This window comes from Quercus robur, chromosome 5 (genome assembly GCF_932294415.1).
Source record: "Quercus robur chromosome 5, dhQueRobu3.1, whole genome shotgun sequence".
NCBI lineage: Eukaryota > Viridiplantae > Streptophyta > Magnoliopsida > Fagales > Fagaceae > Quercus > Quercus robur.
The window spans coordinates 16,998,351-17,020,865 of NC_065538.1; the positions used below are offsets into that span (position 1 = coordinate 16,998,351).

General features: G+C 31.6%; 2 protein-coding genes, 1 long non-coding RNA gene and 1 pseudogene across 5 annotated transcripts; 1 reads left to right on the forward strand and 3 right to left on the reverse strand.

Annotated features, from left to right (window-relative positions):
- Nucleotides 1-1,840: 1,840 nt before the first annotated feature.
- LOC126725287 (putative F-box/FBD/LRR-repeat protein At1g66290) lies at nucleotides 1,841-7,646 on the reverse strand. 2 transcript variants are annotated; one of them, XM_050429853.1, is made up of 4 exons: nucleotides 7,563-7,646; nucleotides 2,874-4,308; nucleotides 2,613-2,786; nucleotides 1,841-2,317 (listed from the first exon to the last, which is right to left on the reverse strand). In XM_050429853.1, the coding sequence occupies exons 2-4, from the start codon at nucleotides 4,278-4,280 to the stop codon at nucleotides 2,057-2,059; spliced, it is 1,842 nt and encodes a 613-aa protein (XP_050285810.1). In that variant the 5' UTR covers nucleotides 4,281-4,308; nucleotides 7,563-7,646; the 3' UTR covers nucleotides 1,841-2,056. The 2 variants fall into 2 exon arrangements, with proteins under 2 accessions (XP_050285810.1, XP_050285811.1); XM_050429854.1 differs by having other exon boundaries at nucleotides 2,874-4,304; nucleotides 7,563-7,616.
- A 1,487-nt stretch (nucleotides 7,647-9,133) lies between these two features.
- Nucleotides 9,134-12,264, forward strand: LOC126725290 (uncharacterized; annotated as a pseudogene).
- A 3,741-nt stretch (nucleotides 12,265-16,005) lies between these two features.
- Nucleotides 16,006-18,120, reverse strand: LOC126727899 (uncharacterized). The gene is made up of 4 exons (XM_050433798.1): nucleotides 18,113-18,120; nucleotides 16,561-16,681; nucleotides 16,245-16,433; nucleotides 16,006-16,134 (listed from the first exon to the last, which is right to left on the reverse strand). The coding sequence occupies exons 1-4, from the start codon at nucleotides 18,118-18,120 to the stop codon at nucleotides 16,006-16,008; spliced, it is 447 nt and encodes a 148-aa protein (XP_050289755.1).
- Nucleotides 18,121-19,119: 999 nt separating this feature from the next.
- On the reverse strand, nucleotides 19,120-22,268 carry LOC126725301 (uncharacterized). 2 transcript variants are annotated; one of them, XR_007655405.1, is made up of 3 exons: nucleotides 22,043-22,268; nucleotides 21,717-21,870; nucleotides 19,120-20,068 (listed from the first exon to the last, which is right to left on the reverse strand). It is a non-coding gene; the product is annotated as an uncharacterized LOC126725301 (long non-coding RNA). The 2 variants fall into 2 exon arrangements; XR_007655404.1 differs by lacking the exon at nucleotides 19,120-20,068 and having other exon boundaries at nucleotides 21,198-21,870.
- Nucleotides 22,269-22,515: the final 247 nt, after the last annotated feature.

The following is a 22,515-nucleotide window of genomic DNA, read 5'->3' on the forward strand; positions in this document are numbered from 1 at the left end:
GGGTTTACCTTGATGTCTTCTAAGTCCAAACCTCTATGTTAAGGCATGAAAATAATATTTTATTCTGGTCATTAGCTACTTTAGTATTTTTCATTTACCACTTAACCGCAAAAATTAGTTTGACACAATACCAAAAGATTATTATAACCCTTCATGTTTGACTTTGACTTTAACTTTAATGTGATACCAAAATCATAGTTTACCAAAAATTTTAACTTATCTTTATGTTTGATTTCGCTTTTATATTGTTAATGTTGTCTATTTCCGTTAGAAATATAACTATCCATAATATGATTTTCTCCTTACAACAATAAAAATACTGCATTTCACAATATTTTAGAACTATCATAAAATAGTTAACACATGAAGGGCACCTAACGGTGAACTTATAAAGAGGAATGGACAACATAACCAATATAAAAATAATATTAAATATGAATTGCTAAAATGGAAAAAAAAAAAAAATCTCAAATTTTAAATCATATTATAAAACATTGGACTCACATATGAAAAAAAATTTAAATCCTTTTTTTTTTCAAGTATATATATATATATATATATATATATAAATAAAGTTGGATTAGGATCACATAGTTTCACCATAGAGTTGTGATTATAAAAGGATGAAGTAGATTTTGTCACAATCAAAAATTAACAAAATCAATTTCACTTGTTTCAAAATGAATAAGAAGAATTTTAAGAACTTTAGAATAAAGTTATCCCAGAAAATCTAAAAGGTCTTATTGTAAAAAGTCAATACTTTACGTTTTAGTTAAAGTATATATATCATGATTTTTTTTTTTTTTTTTTGAGGTGAATATATCATGAATTTTGATTTTAATTTCAAAGATAAGTGAAATTATTTAGACATTTTATTATTATATAAAAGATGGGTTTAAACTTTAAACTCATTGCCATTATGAGGGAAAAATAAGAGGATAAATCTGCATATAGTTGCAACATGTAACTTTAAAGAACTAATCTCACTTATGTATTTGATTTACATGAGACTAAGAAAAAGGCAAATAGAAGCCCAATTAATTGCTCAGAGGAGGCCTTCTAAAGATCTGGCTGGCAGCACATAAAAAATAAGAACAACTTAGAGACAACGAGGGGAAAGGCAATGGAGATAAAAATAATACATTCTTGTTCAAAACTAGAACAGCATTCATTTTATTAAAAGGAGATAAAATACCTTCTTCTATTTTTTGAGAGAGAGTTTAAACTTATAGCATCCACTCTTAATGATAGTTTTTTATCATTAAACCAAAATACCAATCAATTTTTGATGCAAGCAAGGATTGAACTTCAAATCTCTTATTCAACCATTAGAAACTTTATCAATTAAGTTAATTAGAACTCACAGATAAAATACCCTTCTTGTTCAATGCTAAAATAACATTCATTTTGTAATATGATTGTGGCTGTTGTTGCTGCCAGTCACAGTTCTCTATTGTAGCTAATTGCACAAAAACTAGCTCAAAGAAATCCCGTCGTTCATATGCAATACATGGCTGTGAAAAGCCTTGTGTCATTCAGATTTGGTAATTTTTAGCAATATATGTGGAACATCAAGTCTAAGAACATAACACTTTTGACAACTACTGACATGGCTAGTTGTGGTTTGTGCATAACAAGAAGTCTAGGAACGAAACATTTTTTGACAACTACTGACATGGCTAGTTGTGGTTGGTGCATAACAAGAGAAATGTCAATGATAGACCTAAGTGAAAGTGATGTTGCTCTAATTGCAACAAGTCATATAAGCAATTATTAGAAAGCAAAAATATTGTGAATGATGTTGTATGCCTAATGTTAATTATGAGGATAGTGAAGAACATACACCTGCTAACTAGTTCATGAATTAACCAATCATTTTACTGATTTGGAGCGTACTAGTTCATGAATTAACCAAATCAGTGACTACTCATATTTAAAAGTCTCAATAATGTGTTCCGATTATATTTTAATCCTTTGACCAAAAAAAAAAAAAAAACAGGAGAAAGTTTAAATAGTAGAGCTACAGTTTTAGATAACTTTAGACACTGATATAGGATTAAGCGTACAACCTCATCATCCGCCACTTGCCTACCATACGTTCAACAGATTCCCAAGATAGTCTATAACTGGTTGTCTGGTGCAGAACAGTCGGAGATGACTTCAACCAAGGAATCCAGCCAAATGTCCTTTTACCAGCAGCTGCTTCAATGTTTTCAATCTTGACACCCTTCAGAAAGTGTCGCCAACATTTATTTCGAGTGTTGTACGTACAGCAGTTTGGATTTTCTCCTCTGTGCATCATCTTTTCATGTACCAACTATACATCAGAGAAAAAAAGAAAGAAAAAGGAATTCAGTTACAATAGTTCCCAGGAAGCACAAATTCAAAGTTTATTCTTCCATACTATGGAATCCATAGCTCCCATCACAGTTATGACAAAGTTCATAACATGATGTGTAGAGAAAACACACATGCGCGCACACACACAAACACCATACAGATGCACAACCCATTAGACATGCATATTTGCGTACAAAGGGAAGTCTTCACGAAAATCATTTTTGACAGTATGACAATGTTATATGTTACAGCTCTGTGAGATCCTATCATACCTTGGGGAATTCACTGCACGGAGATGATACTACTGATAGAATCTCTGGGTGCCATGTCCTCAACAAATTATCCAATAAATCTTCAAGGCCAATTGATGGTTTGATTATTTCAAGCTTCAGATCAGATTGTGGAGGAAGCAAAATTTCTTCCAAATTTTCATGTATAATGACATTCTGAGGACAAGCAGGAAAATAAATTTTGTCAGATGTAGTAAGTTGATAGGGGATCATAATTTTTCAGAAAGTTAAAAAGGCAAATACCTTTCTGGAGCGGACAACCAATTTTAAGCCATTGGAGTGTTTTAACTTCTCAAGAAGTTTTCTCAATCTAGCAAACCAGAGAGCATCCTTACCTCCAAGGTGGTTATAGCTACGTATATGTACTGGTTCAAAAGAAAATTTGGCCTCCTTTAATGATAAAGGATTTGAAAATGAGAAAGGCATTTTATCACCCTTAAACTCGAATGAAAAGAGATTTGGAGCATCTATGTCAGCCTCCACTAGATTTTTGCATCCTCTCAAGACAAGTCTTCTAAGCCATATACTCGAAATCGTTATATTCTTCAATTTATTGCATTTGCTTAGGTCCAGTTTCTCAAGGAAAGGAAAACTAGCTAACCGATCTTGAAACATTTCATCTGTCATGTTGCCATCCTCCAATGTTAATCTTTTTAAAGAGACACAAGCAACCAAGTCAATTTTGCAGTGCATGGATTCCTTCCCACAATACCAAAAAGTTTGAAGATTTGGAGCTTTGACTTCAATCTCTTCCAGTCCATGGCAATGGTGTACCTCAACCCTGTCAAGTTTAAGAAGACCTGAAACCCGCAGAACCTTCAACCCTGTGCAGTGTATGAATCTCAAATCCTCAATTAAAGGGCAGCTGGAGATCAGATTGTCAATAATCTGTTGATCAACAAAGATCTTGCGGAGATACAGTTTTTGCAGTTTTGGAAGCTTTATATTGCAGTGAGATTTTAACATACACCCATGTAACCTTAATCCAGTTATTGTTTTTGAAGCAAAAATAGTTGGGGGCAACTTGTAACGTTTACTTTTCTTGACAACATGGAGATCTAGCTCTTTCATGTTGTTTTCAATGGAAATGTTGATCCACTGCTCCATATGAGGGGCCAGTTCTAAATCATATCTGGTAATATGTAGCACCAATTTCTGTATACTTAATTTTCGCTCAAGGTGGCTCTTCAGAGAGTTGTCAACAAAGTCAGTAAATACCTTCTTCATGTTCCTTATATCCTGACGTCCCTCTTGTTGTTGAATCTTGTGTTGGTCAAATATCAAAACGGAGAATGAAGTCCATATCTGCCTCCACTTTCTGGACAAGATACTTGTTCGAGCTGCATCTTTTGTATCATCAAGGAAAGAAAGGATGTGATGGATGATGTATTCAGGCAACTGGGTGATTAGATCCCTGGATTCAACTCTTCGGTCCAGCTTGTCTAAATGTTCCTCACTTAGCTTCCTTCTTTGCCCAATAGTCTTGTCAATGGTGTTGAAACCTCTTCTCATTCGTTTCCCACAAACAGTAGGTGTCTGTGAGACCAAATCCATGGGGATGGTTCTCTCATCCTCAGAAATGGAATCTTTTTTCTTTTCCCCAGTACGCATTTTCTTCCTTGAACCTTTCTGAAGGGCTCTTCTCAGCATCTTTTCTTATCCTCTTCTTGGATCCTGTCTGCAGTAGTATTATGTTACATTTTCATGAAAGGAGAAAAAAATATTACAAAACAATTGAATTAATCAAAATTAAACACCCTGGGCAGGCATGGGGTTAAAAAATAAAAATAAAAAGATAGACAGACAAAAAGAAAGAAAAAAGATAGGGGGAAAAAACAGTTAGGAAAAGACTAATTTAAAATCTGCACAACGCAAAGACATGAAATTGATTACTACCATTCAAACAAAATCCTTAAAGCAATTTTTGTCAATATTAAAGTTTTCAATGGATTGGTCTAATGGAAATTTTAATTGGAATCCAAGATTTCTAAGAATGGCACAAAATTGAGAAAGTGGTTGAGGATTTAAGAGCTATTATAAGGAATGAAGTACAGAGGGTGGCAACTCTTTCCTTGGAGAAGTAAATGGAGAGTCAAAGCTTCACCAAGAGTGGGAATTTTCATTTGTATAGCAATATTAGGGAAGATCCTTACAACAGATAAGGAGAGAATGTGTGGAACAATCATTGCAAATTGGTGCTATTTTGTAAATTAAATTAGGACAGTGGATCCTCCAATTTCTTCACTGTGACATTGCTGGGGAAATGTAGACTCATGTGTTTTCTTGTTTGGTGTTAAATGGGTCATGCCAAGAACAGCAGTTGCATTATTGCATTGTTGGAAAGGATGCTTTGGTAGATATTGCAGTGGTGAAATTTGGAAGGTAGTTCCTTTGTGTTCAATGTATTAAACGGGCCATGCCAAGAATGGTGGTTGATTGATAGCATTTCTGGAAATGACACTTTCGTTGATATTGTAGCGGTGAATTTGGAAAGATTCTGTTTTGCAATGTGGTATCTTTGGAGAGAAAGGAAAGGTGCAGCATTTTTTAAGGTAGTGAACCATTGGTAATGAGGTCGAAGCTTTTGTCCTTGTGATCTCTTCATGATTGGACAATGGATAACGTTTCATTTTCGTTTTCAAATTTGTTGGAGTTCTTTGATCTTTTGAATTTTTTATGTTAGATATCATTTTGGGTTTTTTTTTTTTTTTTTTTTTGATAGGTAATAAAACTTTTATTCAAATATGGTGAACATTATGATCAAGAAAAAAATACAACAAGAACAAAAACTTAAGCTAACAGAGTGTATGATGTCATTTTGGGTTCTCCTTGTATATCTTGTGTACTAGAGTTGTGCCCCTAATCGTGCTTTATATTGAAGTTTACTAACTAAAATATATATATATATATATATATATATATGAAATCGAAGCTTTCCATGGTAGCCTCTTCAACAACAGAAGTGAAAGTGAGAAGAAATTCCCCACTATGCAATTGAAGGATACATTATAACATGTTATGACTTCACATTTTAATGAACAAGCACAAGCATGGTGGTTTCATGAGTGTTGCAGATGGTAACAAGACTTCCATATAGTCAACATATTAAAAGACAGTTAACTGTAATAACTCCTAGACACATATGAAGAAATTTCAGATGTAAAGGGTTTTTGGTCCCAATGGGTGGATCAGTTCAGTTTTAGAAATTATTTTATTAAAAATGCTACTTAGAAATATATCACTTGAAGACTGCAAATAATGTATTTATAGTTTATACTCTGTGGATGCTTTAAAATTTAAAAATGTTATGCAACATGCAAAAACCTAGTTTCTGAGTCCATTACATCAATGCCACTAAAATTTATTATCTCATTAACTGCCTCATTATTATTGTTTTTTTTTAAAAGCACCCAACAAAACAAACTAATCTGATTTGAACCTCACAATTCAAATTTTAAATTATCACAATCTTCATAATAACATGGTTGGCCAATTTGCCAATCCCAATTGCTAATTGGATATGCACCTGAGGATCTTTATAAGGATTAACAAACAATGTTTATATAATCCACTTAAATACATCACAAGATAAATAACTAAATTAGAAACAAGTTCCAGAAGAGAAAATAAATCTATGTGTCACCTTAGTTACTATCAGTAATTAATAATAAAGTTCCAAATTAGGGGAATCTGGGAATCACTTAACCAAAGATTTGAAAGAAAATTGGAATGAATGTCAATATATTCTACTTTTAGACTCTTTTTGCCATTAGATCAGACACAATCATTCATCAATACTAGAAATGCACTAGAAAAGATACCCTATATCACTATTTTCCATGAAATGCCAACATTATACATAGTTGTCAAACCAATAAATTCTAGAAAAAATACACTACAAAACAGGGGTGAAGGGCAGGTCATGAGACTAAATCTCCCAGAATTATAAAATCATGCACTTCATCTATTATTCTTCAAAGAACGCAAGAGTGTTGACGAGAATGACAAAACACAAAGAAATTTAATCTCAAAGGCAATAGTTGAAATTAGTCTTAAAATTATGAGTTCCCTAGCAGATTTATAATAACAATGAACAATTGAAGATCTTCAATACCAATAGATAATCAATCGGATATATTTTTAAAGAACACAGTAAACCAGAAATCCAAAAATAAGAATGAAGACAAAAAAATTAAAATGATTCGGGTAATCGTTTTCTTATGGGTTTAAACCAAAATCTGATTGTGAATCATGAAGACAACTACTATTGCTAGACCACATTCCTTAGTAATTAAGGTTAGCTGCATGATACATTCTCAGTCTATTACTCTATTTTCTTTGTAGCTCTTCCTGCAATGTTTACTTACTAAAAAAAAAATTCACTTCCTGTAATCTTTTAAATTTGAAATAATTTTTTATGCTGATAATAAAGAATTCAAGAAAAAACAATATTAAAAAATAGAATTCAAAAGCAGAAGAACAAAAAGCAAACAAATTTGAATCCCCAGAAACTCAACTAATGTATTATTTACAGCAACTCTCCATTCAATTACTTCAATCCTCTACACATATAAGATATTAAGACTATGTTTGAATCAAAAATTTTCAAAAAAAAAATATTTCCAGCAAATTTTTTATCTAAAAAGTCCCAATTTTTTCAATGAATTACTGACAAAGACGCTAAATTTATTCACACAAATCCATCAAAACAAACACAACCCAATTAAGCAACCGCATTAAACTCAATTGGGTATGCGTTATTTTTTGTGTATGAGATCTCAAACAATTGAGATAAGCAAACAAAGCAAAGCATAAAAAGAAAGGAAACCCTTTTTTCCAAGAATCATAAGATAGTGCAAGTAAAACACAGAAACACATACATATGATGTGAAGAAGAAAACGATGAAAGAGGAAGAGCGCTGAGGAAGTTACCTTGTCGAAAAGGACTGTCTCTGCAGAGAGAGACAGAGAACGGTGCTATGATCTACTTGCCAGGATTGTGTTACTACGACTTTTATTTATGGGTTGGGCTGTACTTTCTTTTATAATTGCGAGTTTTTGTGGGCTTTCCTCTAATCTATACCACAAGCCCAATTGCAAGTCATATTGCGTTTCTTTTTCTTTTTCTTCTTAGAAAAAAACAAAAAACCTAACCTATATCTATATATTGGAATTGGATCAAACGCATTCCCCGCCACTGTTACACTCGTTCACAGCAAAATCAGTGAAACTGTGAAAACAAAAAGCTTTTGATTTCTCCCAGGTTCGCTATTCTTCTCTCAAACATCACTTTTTTCTCGTATAATATTTCTTCTCTAAAACAACACAGGCACAATTTAGGATACACAGATACTTCATTTAGATCAAGTGTGATACTTGTGCCGTAACGGGTCTGTAACGGGATGTCCTTTTTTATCATGTTATAATTTTTTAAAAATTGCACATTGTGTTCGTGTTTGTGCATCCTACAGCCGCACAATTCTCCATTAGAAAAAAAAATATATATATGGTTCAATACTGTATTTTGTCACATTCAATTGACGTTACATGTGAATTGTGTTATAAAGAAAGAAAAAAAAAATTGGGTTGGGTTGGGGATTTCTTTTTTTTTTTTTTTTTTTTTTTGCTTTCAAAATTATCTGTTTTAGTTGCAATAACAACAACAAAACCTTAGTCCTAAAATTTGGGGTCGGTAATGGATCCTTAACAATAAAGTCTTGTTTTCGTCACAAATAAGTCATAATTTCGAGACATGGGACTGACTCTTCCATGGTTGTGTTTTTGATGGACCTACATTTTGCAGCCTCTTGTTAGCACATTAACGTGAGTGTCATTGATGAACCACTACTGTTAGCTCTTAATTTCAGCTTGGTTCTCTTGGGTCTGGCTAAAATTATTTGAGAATTTTTAAATCTTACAGGGTTTTAAAGATACAGTAGCTTATCAAATTGAATCCAAACACTTAGTTGCATTGACCAATAAAGCATAAACATTGTTATCATATTTAAGGATGATTAAATGCAATACAATTAGGTGTTTGAACTGCCCCTAAACTAAACATTGCTATTAGTTTTTAACTTTCTATTGAAGTATGAACACAAATTAGCTTTTAAGTTGAACTTATTGTGATTTGTTCCATATCCAACATGGTGGAATGATGGCCATCTTATTGTAATTTGTTCCATATTCATCTTAACCAGTCTTATTATAAGGGATTAAGGGTGCTCACAAATGCTCATGCTCTGATTTTAGTCTATACATCTAAGCATAGCTTTTGGTATACAATTTATCAAGCTTGTGAATTGAAGGTTAAGCTAGACAAGTATAGGGAGAGATCATGTTCAGAGAGTGCTAAGTTTGCAGCCTTTTTCATCTGAAAATATGTTTAGGGAACTTGGTAATTTATGGTAATATTTTCCATGGGTGCAAAAGTCAATTTCTAGTGATATCAACCCTTCTCATTGGTGCCAGGAAGTACAATAATCATCTTCTTTGATCTCCAAATGGTGAGGGCGTATGCAATGAAAGGGGAGAAGCGAAAGAATAGGGAAGAGAGGCATGACATAGAGCAAGATGCAAAGAGAGCCATTACAGAGAACACAAGTGATGGTGAGGAAGCAGGAAAAGAGGTGGAGAATGGACTTGAGGGTATTCCAGTTGTCCCAAGTGACCAGAATAATACGAACAAAGCCAGGGTCATCTTCATTCTTCAAAAGGCATCTTTGGAAGTTGCAAAAGTTGGAAAGGTCTGTTAATTATATTGGAACTTTTTTTTTCATATGTATGTTGTAAAAGATGAAATTTTTTGGTTTGGGTCTGTGTGGAGGGGTTGTTTTATGGGTTTTAGGCTTTCTGGTATGGTTGCAGTGCTTTCTTTAATAATTTTTTGTCAGAATATATACAAATTTTGATTTAGGTTCTCTGGGTTTTGGGTTTAACCTATGCTTTATGGCTTTTATTGGGATTTCTTTGTGATTGATGTTTTTTTTTTTTTTTTAAACTAGTTTTATGCATACAGAGTTACCAACTTTTGAACTCAGACAACCATGCATAATTCTTAAAGAAAAATAACAAAAATCCTGCTGATTACAGGCCTGACATTGCTCATCAGGTTTGTGGACTTAGCAATTATGGGGTTGACATTGTGCTTCAATTATTGCTCTTGAATTTTTGACATTGGCGAACCATACATGATCTTAAGGCGTTGTTGTGTTCAGGCTCTCCTAACTATTTTGGATAGCCAACTTAATAAAAGAGGGATGGTGCAAGCCGTGTATGTGAAAAGTGAGAAAGGTGTCCTTTTTGAAGTTAAACCATATACTCGTCTTCCAAGGACATTTAAGCATTTCTGTGGCCTTATGTGTAAGTTCAACAGTTCTCACCTCAACATCAAAAAGCACGCTGATATTGTGTCTATGAGTGTGTTTGTTTTTTGCTTGGGAGCTCTATTTGATGTTTTTAACTTCTTTTCTTCTCCTCTTGCTACCTGCAGTGCAGCTGCTACAAAAACTGAGTATTACTGCTGTTGGTAAGCGTGAGAAACTTTTGCTTGCTATCAAGAACACTGTAAGCCGGTATCTACCTGTCAACTCTCGCAAAATAGGTGAGGTTAATGTTGTATGATTTTTCCTGTGTTATCTATTCTGTCCTAGAAATGAGGTTAATATTTGCTTTGATACCAGGCTTATCACATAGTTCAGTAAAATTGGTTAATATAAACAACTATGTGGACTCTGCTGATAGTGATGTTGACCTTGCTTTTGTGGTAAGCTCAAAATAATTTTAACACTGATACATATGTTATGTTACCAAAACTTGGAATTTTTTCTCTAATATCTGGGTTTTCAGGTTGGTGCAATGGCCCATGGTAAAATTGACAGGCAGGACGCAGATGATTTAATATCAAGTATGTTTTTTTCTACATTGTTTGCTTATACAAGTCCAAATAGTCACATCCTCTTTGCGTGCATGTCAGTGTGCTTTCTTCATGCTGGTGTGTATCTCTTCTTTCAGCAAATTTGAATTTGCCTTCACCACCAACACCCCCCCCCCCCCCCTTTCCAAAATTCACCACCATCACAACAACCAAAATTTATTTCTAGAAATGGAGGATGTAGGTGGCTTTTGTTTCTGCTGACTACCAAAGACTTACGGCTATCTATTTAGAGATTGGAATGCTTCTCAAAGAAACTCAGACTTGTCAATTGAGTTGTAGCTAATTTTCAAGCGGATGATTTCACATATTCTTTTCTCTTAGGTTTCAGCATTTGTATCTGATTGAAGATATGAATATGACTAAATTATGCATTTGAATAAGTGTTTCCTACAGATAGAAATGCGGCTGATTTGTCCTTACTTCTTTGACATGAATCAGGTGGGGTAGTTTCCTCCTTTTCTTGCCCACCTAATGCAGGATTATCAGTTGCATCATTTGTTGGGTACAGGAAAATTCACTCTTCTGTAATGTACAGTTATCTCTTTTGTCCATGAGTGAGCATTCAGTAGGTTCTCGTCTTTGTAAAACTGCCTTCTCGAAGTCTATCATAATTCATAAATGAGATTTTCAAGTTTTCTTAAATTATAAAAGTGGAAAACCATGGAATTATGAGCAGTATTGGGTGAAATGGGGCAAGGATGGCTCAATTTCAATTGCAGCCTGAATCTGAGTTCATTCCTGCTTGAACCATGGTTACTAAGAATCCAGACTTACCACAGTAGAAAATTTGGGTTGGATGGTCAGGTTTTCCCAAGCACACGAACAAGGCATGCACATGACTCACTATCTATGTTAGAAATTTATGTTCGTATTACTCAATACAATGTTAAAAATCAAATGTCTTTTAACACAGAATTAGGTGAGGTAGTAAATTTAGTCTTCATTGGTTGAACTCGATACAATACTGAGTTATAATATCTGATTCCAAATTGAATCAAAAGGGCCTTTACAAGGAGGATTTTAAGGTTATTTGACATTTTTATAATTGTGTAATCTTAACTGTAATGATAAATTGTCATATTGTTTACAGACTAGTAAAACTACATAGGGTGTTATTTATGACATTTCCAATCAAACTATATCTGTTTTGATTTTTTTTTTTTTTTTTTTCTTTTGATGTTTTAAGTACTTGCATAAAGAAATACTCCTTTCTGTTTGCTCTTTAAAGTTTAGGAAATAAGCTTGAGAGTTTGTCTTGGACATCAGAGTATACAGATAATCTGATTTATAATCATTTTTGTTCCACATTGAGCATTCTGTGGGGTTGAAATTGTTCCATGGCTACCTTTTCTAACAATGCTTGAGAACTTATTTTTTCAGCTTTGAGGTTCATGTTTTGTTTTTCTTACTGCTCTATTGAGGATAGTAAACCGTTGGGAAGCTTAGCATTATCTAATTGTTTTATTTTTCCTTTGGAAACAGAGTCCAAGTATGTCATTGATTCTTTTGGAACAAAAACATTATATTTTCTGTCTGCAACTAACAACCTCCAATTTTTTCAGTTTCCGATTTCCCTCTGAGCGCTGCATACTGCATTGGAAAGATTACCAATGCTTTCGAGACAAAGCATAACATCTTGTGAGCCCTACTCACTCTTCTAATATTTGTCAACTATATTGTAGTGTATTCTTCCAAGGAAAATACATTTATCAATCAGAGAAATATGCGACAAGTTCTCAGGATGTGTTTATAGTTTCACAGTTGCAAGGGATAATAATTTTTTTTTCCTGTTTAAATGAAATTTTGTTCTGCAAATAATGCGTTTACGTATATTAGTTGAGAAGTCAAGATAATTGAGGGGCAGTAATATGGAATACACTATTGGCCTTGATATCTAATGTATTGAATCTAATGCTCTCAATCTATTAGAAGCATATATTATTTGTTGTATCTACTTCATATCTGAAAATCTGAATACATACTTTGACCTTAGTTACTATCTCATTGAAATGTCCTACCACTTGATTGAATTAGTGTTCAATTACTCTTCATACTTTGCAAAGTAACAATTCTCTGTTGCTTGTACTCACGAAAAAAAAAATACTTGTTGTTTGTTGTTTTGTTTTTAAGGTTGCTTCAAGTACATCAGGTTGCTTCAAAATTATTTCAACCAAGCAATTTACGGGGCAAAGGGATTTTGCAATAGAAAAAAGGTGTTTTGTGGGGAAAAAGTTAAAAACACGTCTATACTAAAATTTCAAAATATCTTAGATCCACTAATGACAAGATTGATTAATTCTATGCTTGGAGACTTTGTGATGCACAACCATAATCTTTTTACTTTATATCCTTCCATACTACTTTTCACATCTCACTTGAATCAAGTCATTTGAAAGTTGCCAACATAGTAATGTCCACTTGATAGTCATCTTTGAAAGTCACTTGAATGCTTTACACATAGTAATGTCCACTTGATAGTCATCTTTGATACCTTCTTTAATATCTATCAACCTAGAGATTCTTCTAGGCTTATCAAGATGTATCTTAGCAACCCATCTTGCAGTCACTTGTCTATTATGAAATTGTCCTTGAACAAGTGGGTGAACATTATAAAATGCTTTCACTTGCAAAGAGCCTTAGGTAATTCTTCATTTCTTTCAAAGGATAACCCTACTTAATTCTATAAGATTGTACAGCCTCTTTAATTAAACTCTATATTATCATTGTAAAATATTATCATTGTAAAGCATGCCCAATTCAAACTGGAGATTTCTATTTTTGCCCTAAACTCAATAAATCTAGGTTGGCTATCATCTTCTGAATTGTGTAGGGCTCCAAGCAAATCTGCATCCTCATAATCAGAGCGCAATAAGATCATTCTGCCATGTGTATGTTTACCAATGCATGTAAAAATTTGAAATTCAAAAAAATTAAAATATAGCTGCGATAGAAGCAAAAACAAAGAAGTTATAAAACTACACCCATTATATCGTGGAGGAGTTAAATGGTTAGAAAAAAAAAATAAAAAATACCTGTTCATAAAATAAAAGGTAATTGTTCAAACCTCATATATATATATATATATATATATATGATCGGGTTCAAGTTACACTCAATGTAACTTTAAGAAATATTACACTATCAAATTTTTTTTTTATAATTAGATGCGAATTTTGACAAATCTACTATTAGATTACATTATTTTTGTATATTCTTCATGCTTGAGAATTTTCTAGGTTATCAAAGATTAATAGTCATGCCATCAATCAATTGTTTAGATAGTTGAAATAGTCATGTTATCAATCAAGGATTAATAGCCATGTGATCAAAGATTAATAGCCATGTCATCAATTAAGATTATTTTTACGAAAAGTATTTATAGATTAGATAGCTGAAATAGCAATCCTGCCTGAGAGATGTGGCAATAGTGATGATATGCAATGCAAAGTAGGTTAGGACAAATGGGAGTTGCAAAATGGGATGCCTACACAAACAAACATAATGCATTTTATATTAAATTAATATATAAGGTAAGATATTTTGTAAAAATTAAAGGTTTGGTTGGAATTAATTTCTAATACTCCATACAAATGGTTCATCCTCTATATGTCTTAATATATAAGTTTAGATATTTTGTAAAAATTATAAGTGTGGTTGGAATTGATTTCTAATATTCCATACAAATAGGTCATCCTCTATACATCTTAAATAGCTTAAATATTAAGAAAAAATAAGTAAATTCATCACATATTAGGAAAAATAAAACAAATATAAGACTTTATTAATATAAGAAAAATGTAACTTTATCAAGAGCCTACCAACATTACACTAAGAAGATGATACAATTGTCAACGAATAAACTCCTCTTTCTACCCAAACATCTCCTTGAAAAGTGTGAACATGATTTGTTGAAGTTATTTTTAGTAGAAAACTACTTCTATTATATGCCGCATAACTCATATTTATATGTCTATCCAACGCATTACCCTTATTCAACCCTAAGTCAATAGAAATATGTTGAATTGTAGGAGCATGGAGATTGCTGGCAAAATTTCGATTTCTCCTACATGTTAGAATCATCATTCTTGAACGTGCAGAATAAGTGGACTTCATAGTACCACAAAAAATTGTTTAAAGTTTAAACCATCATGATAGAAAGACAAACCATCAGAAAAAAGCAAAAAGAAGAAAAAAAATTGTACAATACAAAAAGTAGATTATGTTTAATATATTTTGTACTAACAAACAAAAAGTTCTGGCTGTTTTCATTTGTCTTTTCATCGTATTTATTTTTTTTAACTATGTATTTTGTGTTTTTGGATATTAAGAGCATGTTTGGATCCACGACTGCATTTTTGGATCTGCATTTTTGGATCTGCATTTTTGTTCTTTTTTTTTTTTTTTTTTGGTTTTCACGCGTTTTTGGAGTATTGCGTTACTGTTCATTGAACAGTAACCGCAAATCTTGACTTTCTGCAGTAAACAGTGCACATGTGCACTGTTCATGGACCCACAAATTTCATTTTTTATCAATTTTTTCATTAAAAATGGGTCCCACAGTACTATTCACACATTTAAAAATTATTTTGCTACAGTGTTTTCAGTTTTCAGTTTTCAGTTTCAGCAAAATAAGCTCTATCCAAACACACACTAAAAAGAGGAATTGAATAATTTTTTTTTTTTTTTTTTGGATTGAATCTTTGCTGCATTTTTTTTCAAGTCAAGGTTATTATTATTACTAGTGTTTAACCCGCGCGATGCGCGGGATCATTTAAAATCTCATAAGTAGAAGAAAATACAGGTAATTGCTTTACATATATATTATACATTGTTAAGACTCTTAGTCATTACAACTCTACTGTGTATAACTATAAAAGTGGTTTCATTAGAAGTAATAAAGTTGTAAGAATTAGATATTTTTATATTTCTTTTAAAATAAGAAAGAAGAGAGGAAAAGAACTGGAAAGAGAAATTATTTAATTTTTTATATTTCTTAGGTAAAACTCCATAGTGTTTTATTAAGCAATTGAGAAGGAAAAATAGCACAATTGACATTATAAGGGAAATCAAACAGCCATAGTACAATTACATACACTATATTGACACGCATAACTTTTTACTTTACAATAACAGAACAATAGGGGAAAATCTATTTATTTTAATAAAGCAAATCCTGTTGTCTACATTCTTCATTCAGCTTATACACTTTGAAATCAACCATTTTGGGCCATCACAGTGTCTAACATACCAAATTGTGAAATATAATTACATTTTATAGTAACGTTGTTCTAATTTGTCAGTTTTAGTCAGCACATTCAGTTTATTCTTCTAAAGGCAAAAAAATTAAAATTAACAATACTATGAAATACGTAAAGATTCCTAGAGTAAGGTAGTATATACAATAGAGTTCAGTTTTTTTTCTTCTTTGTAGCAATTTGCTTAGTAGTTTTTTGACGCTTCAAGCGGCATTCTTTCAGGTCTTTGAACATATGTTTCTCCTATTTCTATTTTTTGATTGGCTGTGTACTTGTCCTTCCTTGATTTTCTTACAATTTCCTCCATTGTTTCCTGCAATAATTTGCATTGTTATGTATCAATTAGATATGTAAAGTAGATTATGTGTAGACTAATCTTTGAATCATATAGTAAGCAAGTTGAAGTAAGTATGTTTCAATCACCTGATGTTCTTCAACTTTACTTGAGTCTTTTTGCTTATGTAAAACTTCCATCTCCAAAATTTTTGAGACCGTGAAATTTTCTTTTCCATACTTCAAATTATATTCATCAAGATGCAGTTGGAACAAATATTCATTGCCAATTATTTTTTGAATCTCTTTTGGTAAAGTATTCTCATCTAATTTCAACATCTGTATAAACAAAGTATCATTCTATTAGCAATATATATAAATATACATGCAACATTGGTAAGAAAGTATTAAAACTTTAGTTTTCAGAAAATAAATATATAGGACTGACATTTTTATATGAAATTACCTCTTCATGTATCTCTGCAAGTTCTTTTGCAGTTTTAGAAATAATTTTCTCAGCTCCTTTGTCAAACAATATGAATGTGGTTGATCCGGTTTCATCTTGTACTTGGACTTGTATTCTATAGCTGTTTTAGATACAAAGTTGTTATTAGAATGTTATATATAATTTGTGTGTGTTTTAGAATTTACAAATCAAAAATTTTTTTTTAATTACCTTGGGACTACAAATTTTGGCTCATTTTTACAACGTTCACACCATAGAACTCCTTTGACTTGTTTCACTTTCGTCTTGCATATAAAACATGCAACATAATAAATAATAAATAGGTAAACAAAATAAATAAAGCTAACAACAACATTTTAAAAAGCCTCCCAATAAACTGAGTGTAATAGTCTGAGCAGTACAAAAATTAAAAGAAACAAAGACTTATAAGCATTCTAGTAAGTTAAAGACATATATCAATAAGGAAATAACAATAGATTTTACATTAAAAACTCAGTAATTAACATTAAATATAAAAAAATTTACTTACTAAAAATTACAAAATAATTTTACTTCTTCAACATTCTGTTCTTAAACCATCCATCTTACTAAATGTAAAGACAATCAGAAAAGAAAAGTGAGATAAACGAAGAACCCAAGAAATGGCTCTAACAACCATATATAAAAGAAAAGCCAATAGGAAATAACAAAATGCTATTCTAAATAAGAACCAAGTAAAAGCATTGTTAAATATTATGTGTAAATAATTAAAGATTATAACTTGAGGCCAAAACATTGAATGAAAGAGAATAGATGTCCGGATTTTAATTCAATTTCAAATAACAAAAAATAACGTTGAGGATGTGAAATAAGAACTGAAATTAATGATTACATAATCATCACAAATAGAAATTCAAATCCTTCAAAACCAACATAATGTAATCATTGAGCTGCACTGAATAGTAAAATACCCAAAAATTGATCCACATATCTTAAGAAATAGGATTGGATGATTTGCAAGTTTTGGCAAGTAACAAAAAATTATTTTGGTCCTTCAGGAATTTTAATCAAACAATCTGGACTCAAAAGAGAGTTTATCAATTAGGAACAGCTACCAAGTTAAATTCAGATCCAAATCCCGTTGAACAAATGTTACCCATTTACTAAGACACAAAAAAAATATATAAATACATGCTTACTAATTTCTTCTTCATCAACTGCTTTCGTTATAGTTTTTTTGTAACATAGACTTTTATCTATAATGAAAACATATAAACTTTTAAAATACCAAGACAAAAGAAAAGGTACAAAGGAATTAAAAAGTGAAGTTCCAAACTTTAAGAAAAATAAGACAAACAATACTTTTACAGGTCAATTTACTGAAGAAAAAAAATTTAATTGAAACCAAATACTTCAAGAACAATTCTGACTATATTGTGCAAGGAAAAAACTAATTCAAACCCAATGACATCAAATGAAAAAAACGTAACCCAAAAAAAAAGAGAGAGACAAAAGGAAAGTCAGGCCAATCTAAACCCTTCAATATGATTCGGTATCTCTTCTTGCAAAATACCAAACCATCGTATCTGGTAGAGAAATGCGTAAATCTGTAAAAGAAGAACCCAAGAAATGGCTCTAACAACCAACATAAACTTAGTTCTCATACTTCTACTACATACATTAAAACCTAAATAATTTAGTATATTTAAGCATATAGTATCCAATATCCCCTAAAAATTTTAAACATTACTCTGTTCAAATCACATCACGTATGTACTTCTATTCTCCAATAGGCCATTCTTCAAAGCAATTAACAACATCATCTAACTATAAAGCTTTTTTTTTTTTTTTTTAAATAATAAGTAAACTATGATAACAGAGTATAATTTTTAAAAGAACATGCCAGATCAACTGGTTTCTCATTTGATTGAAATTTAATCACATGAAAAACCATAGCAAGCTCAGATCAAATGCATAGCCAAACAAACTTCGGATTAGCCAAAAATAATTACAAATTTACTGAAAGAAATAAAAATAAATAAAATCAAAGAGAGGAAAAAAACAAATAGTGGATTGCTATTGGCAAAACAATGTGACAGGAGATAGGAAGATTGCAAATCTTCATAGAAAAGTCATTAATTTAGTTGAAACTAAAAATAAATCTACAAAATTTATATAAAAAAAAGAAACTAATTATAATCAATTCAACGTTAAATATTTACTCAGAGGAGTTTGAATATGTACTAAATGATGAAGGCCGGGACATAAATTTATATGAAAATGCCTTTATATTGTAAATTAGAGATAAAAGGAGGGAAAGAAACACCTTAGGAGGCTTGATGTCAAAGTTTTCATATAGTTCATTGCAGAGAGTTCATCTGCCTCTCAAATCTCTTGTAAACCACTTATGGTAGTGTATGATTCTAATAGAGCCATCCCAATCGACTTGGACATAGCTAAGACACTAAAACACTAATCAGCCTGAACATTGCAAGTAAAGTTGTGGCCCACTCTTAGAAGATATTTCTTCAGGGAATAAGAAAATCAATTATGACTGTTCTGTCTATTAGAGTTTCTCAACAAAGCAACCAAATAAAAGCATGAGATGTTTCAATATTAATGGTTTGAAAGTATATTTACGTTTTTGGTGAGCTAACAATAAAGAATTAGATAAAGGAAACTAAATGTTACATACCTATTTCTACACCCCCTGTTCTGCAAAATGCCAGAATAGCCATTAAGATTGCAAATTGTTCACTTTAAAATGGCTGGCTTTGCAAAGTAACCCACAATTCAACCAATAATAGTCAAATTCACAAATTCACAAACTCACAAATTCTTGGGAGCATATCACACTCTTAAAATACAAATTGACTTTAGAAACCAATAATAGACAAACTAAAAGCCAAATATCTAATGTTGAATTGACTTTACAAATTTACTTTAGAAGTCAAATTGATTTTAAAACTGAATAAAGGTTAAAACGATTCAAAAAAAAATCTAATGTTGGCCTTGCCATTGCCATCTACCCCATCAATCTCTGCTAAGCATTTAAAACAAAAGCACACCCAAACATAACTTTAAATGTTAACAAAAAGAATATATCAAGTATTGAGCACACACTTTACACTAAATTCTTTTGATGATATTATTCTTTCTTGAAACTTGATTATCCAATCAGTAGCTGTATTTTCTAAATTTGTCATAGTTCTATTTTCTCCTAGGCCTTTCCTAAACACATCTATTTTCAATAGGGCGATACTCCCAGTGCTATTAAAAAAAAAAAAAAAAAAAGTAATGATGATATTTTGAGACCAAAGAATTCAAAGAAAAATACTAAAACCCATCTTTTTTTAAACTGTTTTTGTTTAAAGTTTTTTTTAATCAAACATTAACAAATGATAAAGAGATACAAATTAAAAAAAAAGCAACAAAGGAAAATTAGGCTGGCCTGACCTTTATATTTAATCAAGTAGCTCTTCTTGAATAGATACCAACTGTCTTATAAGCCCGAGCAGAGATGATAGATCTACATTAGCACGTGAGGGAAAAAAAGTCATTGAAAATACAAAATTACTGAGAAGCAACAATGTAAATGAAGCCCTCGAAAATTTGGCATATTTATGAATTATTAGTACTTGACAGGAAAAACTCAGCGAATCTGAATTTCAACAAAAAATGAAAGGGTAAGAAGGTTTTTTAAACTGACAGAAGAGAAAGATGAAAGATAGACACACACCAAACAAATAACCAAAAAAAACGATGAAGATGTGAAATAAGAACTGAAATTAATGATTACATAATCATCACAAATAGAAATTCAAATCCTTCAAAACCAACATAATGTAATCATTGAGCTACACTGAATAGTAAAATTTCACAAAAACAAATAAGCCAAAATTAATTGCAAAGGAAGATGAAGAGAGACTATAAAAGAAGCGGATGCAAACATTGTAATATGGTTTGAGTTGCAAAAAATTTGGAAGATTGTTTTACTTTTTAATAAGCTATTACCTATTTCCAATATGATGATGGTAAAGAATTTGGCTTCCATTAGCCAAGGATATATATAAATAAATATTTAAAGCACATCAAACAGTAAAACTTAAAGCAAAATTTACATTATATTTTGTAAATAAAACATAATAGTTCAATGTCATATGACCAGTGAGTTTTATGAATAAGTAAACTTAGTATATATTTACACCCATTCAAAATAACAGAAACAGCTAGTAACCTAAGGTAAATTGTAATTACCAACTTCTAAATTTTAGTATGTATTTACTGCTTTAAATTAATTCCATGAGCTTACAGATAAATATAGTCACTATTCTACTAACAAATGTGCAATTAAACAATTAGGAAGCAAAAACATTAATACATCAAAACAAAGAACCATAAACTTTGCATATGAAAAAGAATCCAACAAATTTAGACAATATTTATACATTTTGGTGAAAACAGATTCAGTACTTAGGAAATATATTCTTGAACAACATTGAACAAACAATTTTAATTTCAATCAAATGTTTGATACCCCTTTGTAGCTTCAGTTTTGTGGTCATGCCACATTGGCTGCTGCACATACAATCTTTGTAAGTATTCTACACTATGAAACTCAAAGAAAAAGAGGTGTGCTCCAACCAAACATGATCTACTAAATGAATTACAAACAATTTCTGTCAATTTAATAGTAATTACATTCATTGTTTTATAAATGAAAATTCACCTACCAGCAACCATAAAGTTACAACAACAAAAATACATTACACTTTCAGATTTCAAAGTCTTACAATCCAATCTAACCAACAACACAAATATACATCAGAATTGAATCTCACACCAAATCCACAAAACAAAATCAATCATAACCCAAACACCTTAGGTTTTACGAATTAAGTTTGTACCCATATAAAATTATATATATGGCAAGCCACAGTATCTGAAACTTAAATTAATATATCACATACATCAATCACAGCACACAGATTTATCGAACAATAGTTCTTAAACGAAATTATGCAGGAAAATTCCTGCAGAAATTTGAACAATCAAACTTCACAACAAAGCACCAAAAGGGGAAAAATGAACACAGAGAATTAATGCATATATTTCGTCCAATTTTCACAACAAAGCACTCAAAAAAGGTAGAATGAACAAACAGAAATGATGCGTACCTTTCGTCAGAATATCGCCAATCTCTAACTCCGTATCTCAAAACCTATGAGGCGTTTGATCGTATTTAGCTTTGACGGATGCCGATTGTGATGCTCTAAGTCCGGCAGGGTATGGCAGTGGCCGGCCGTATGAATATCCACTGGTTCGCAGAGTCTGAAGAGAAGATCGATAGGGTTTTAATCGCTAAACAGATCAACAATATTCCGTAAATTGACGGAAACAGGAGAAACTTATTCCGAAATCAGAGAGAAGTTTCAAAACCGAATCAAAACAACAAAAAATCATAGAGAGAAGGAGAGGGAGAGGGAGAGAGAGAAGAACGTACCTGGAAAACTCAAAAGGGGATAGTGATGATCAATCGAATCTCCACTGTGGCGCAAGTCTTTCTTCTTTTTTCTTTTCTCGTAGCGGAGTTTGATGTGAAAAGATCGCCTCTATCGTAGTATGGCTAGGGTTTTTTTTAGAGAGAAAAAAAGTTAAAAAGACTGATGTGCAAAGAGTAGGTTTTTCCCCTTTTTCCCTTTCTCTTTCTCTGTATCGCAATATTGGCAGGGTTTTTTTTTTATTATTATTTTTTTTATTTTATTTTAAAGAAAGAGAAAATGTTAAGTAGTCTGAAGAGATAGGCAGATATTTTAAAATTTCTGCGTTTTTTTTTTTTCTTTTAACAGGTTTTTTTTTTTTTTTTTTTTTGTTAATATAAAAAAGTACAGCCAAACGGTGTTAATATTTTGAAACAATATAATGTATCGCTTTTTAAAGTTACACATGTCTGAATTTTAAGTAGGGACTTTTCCT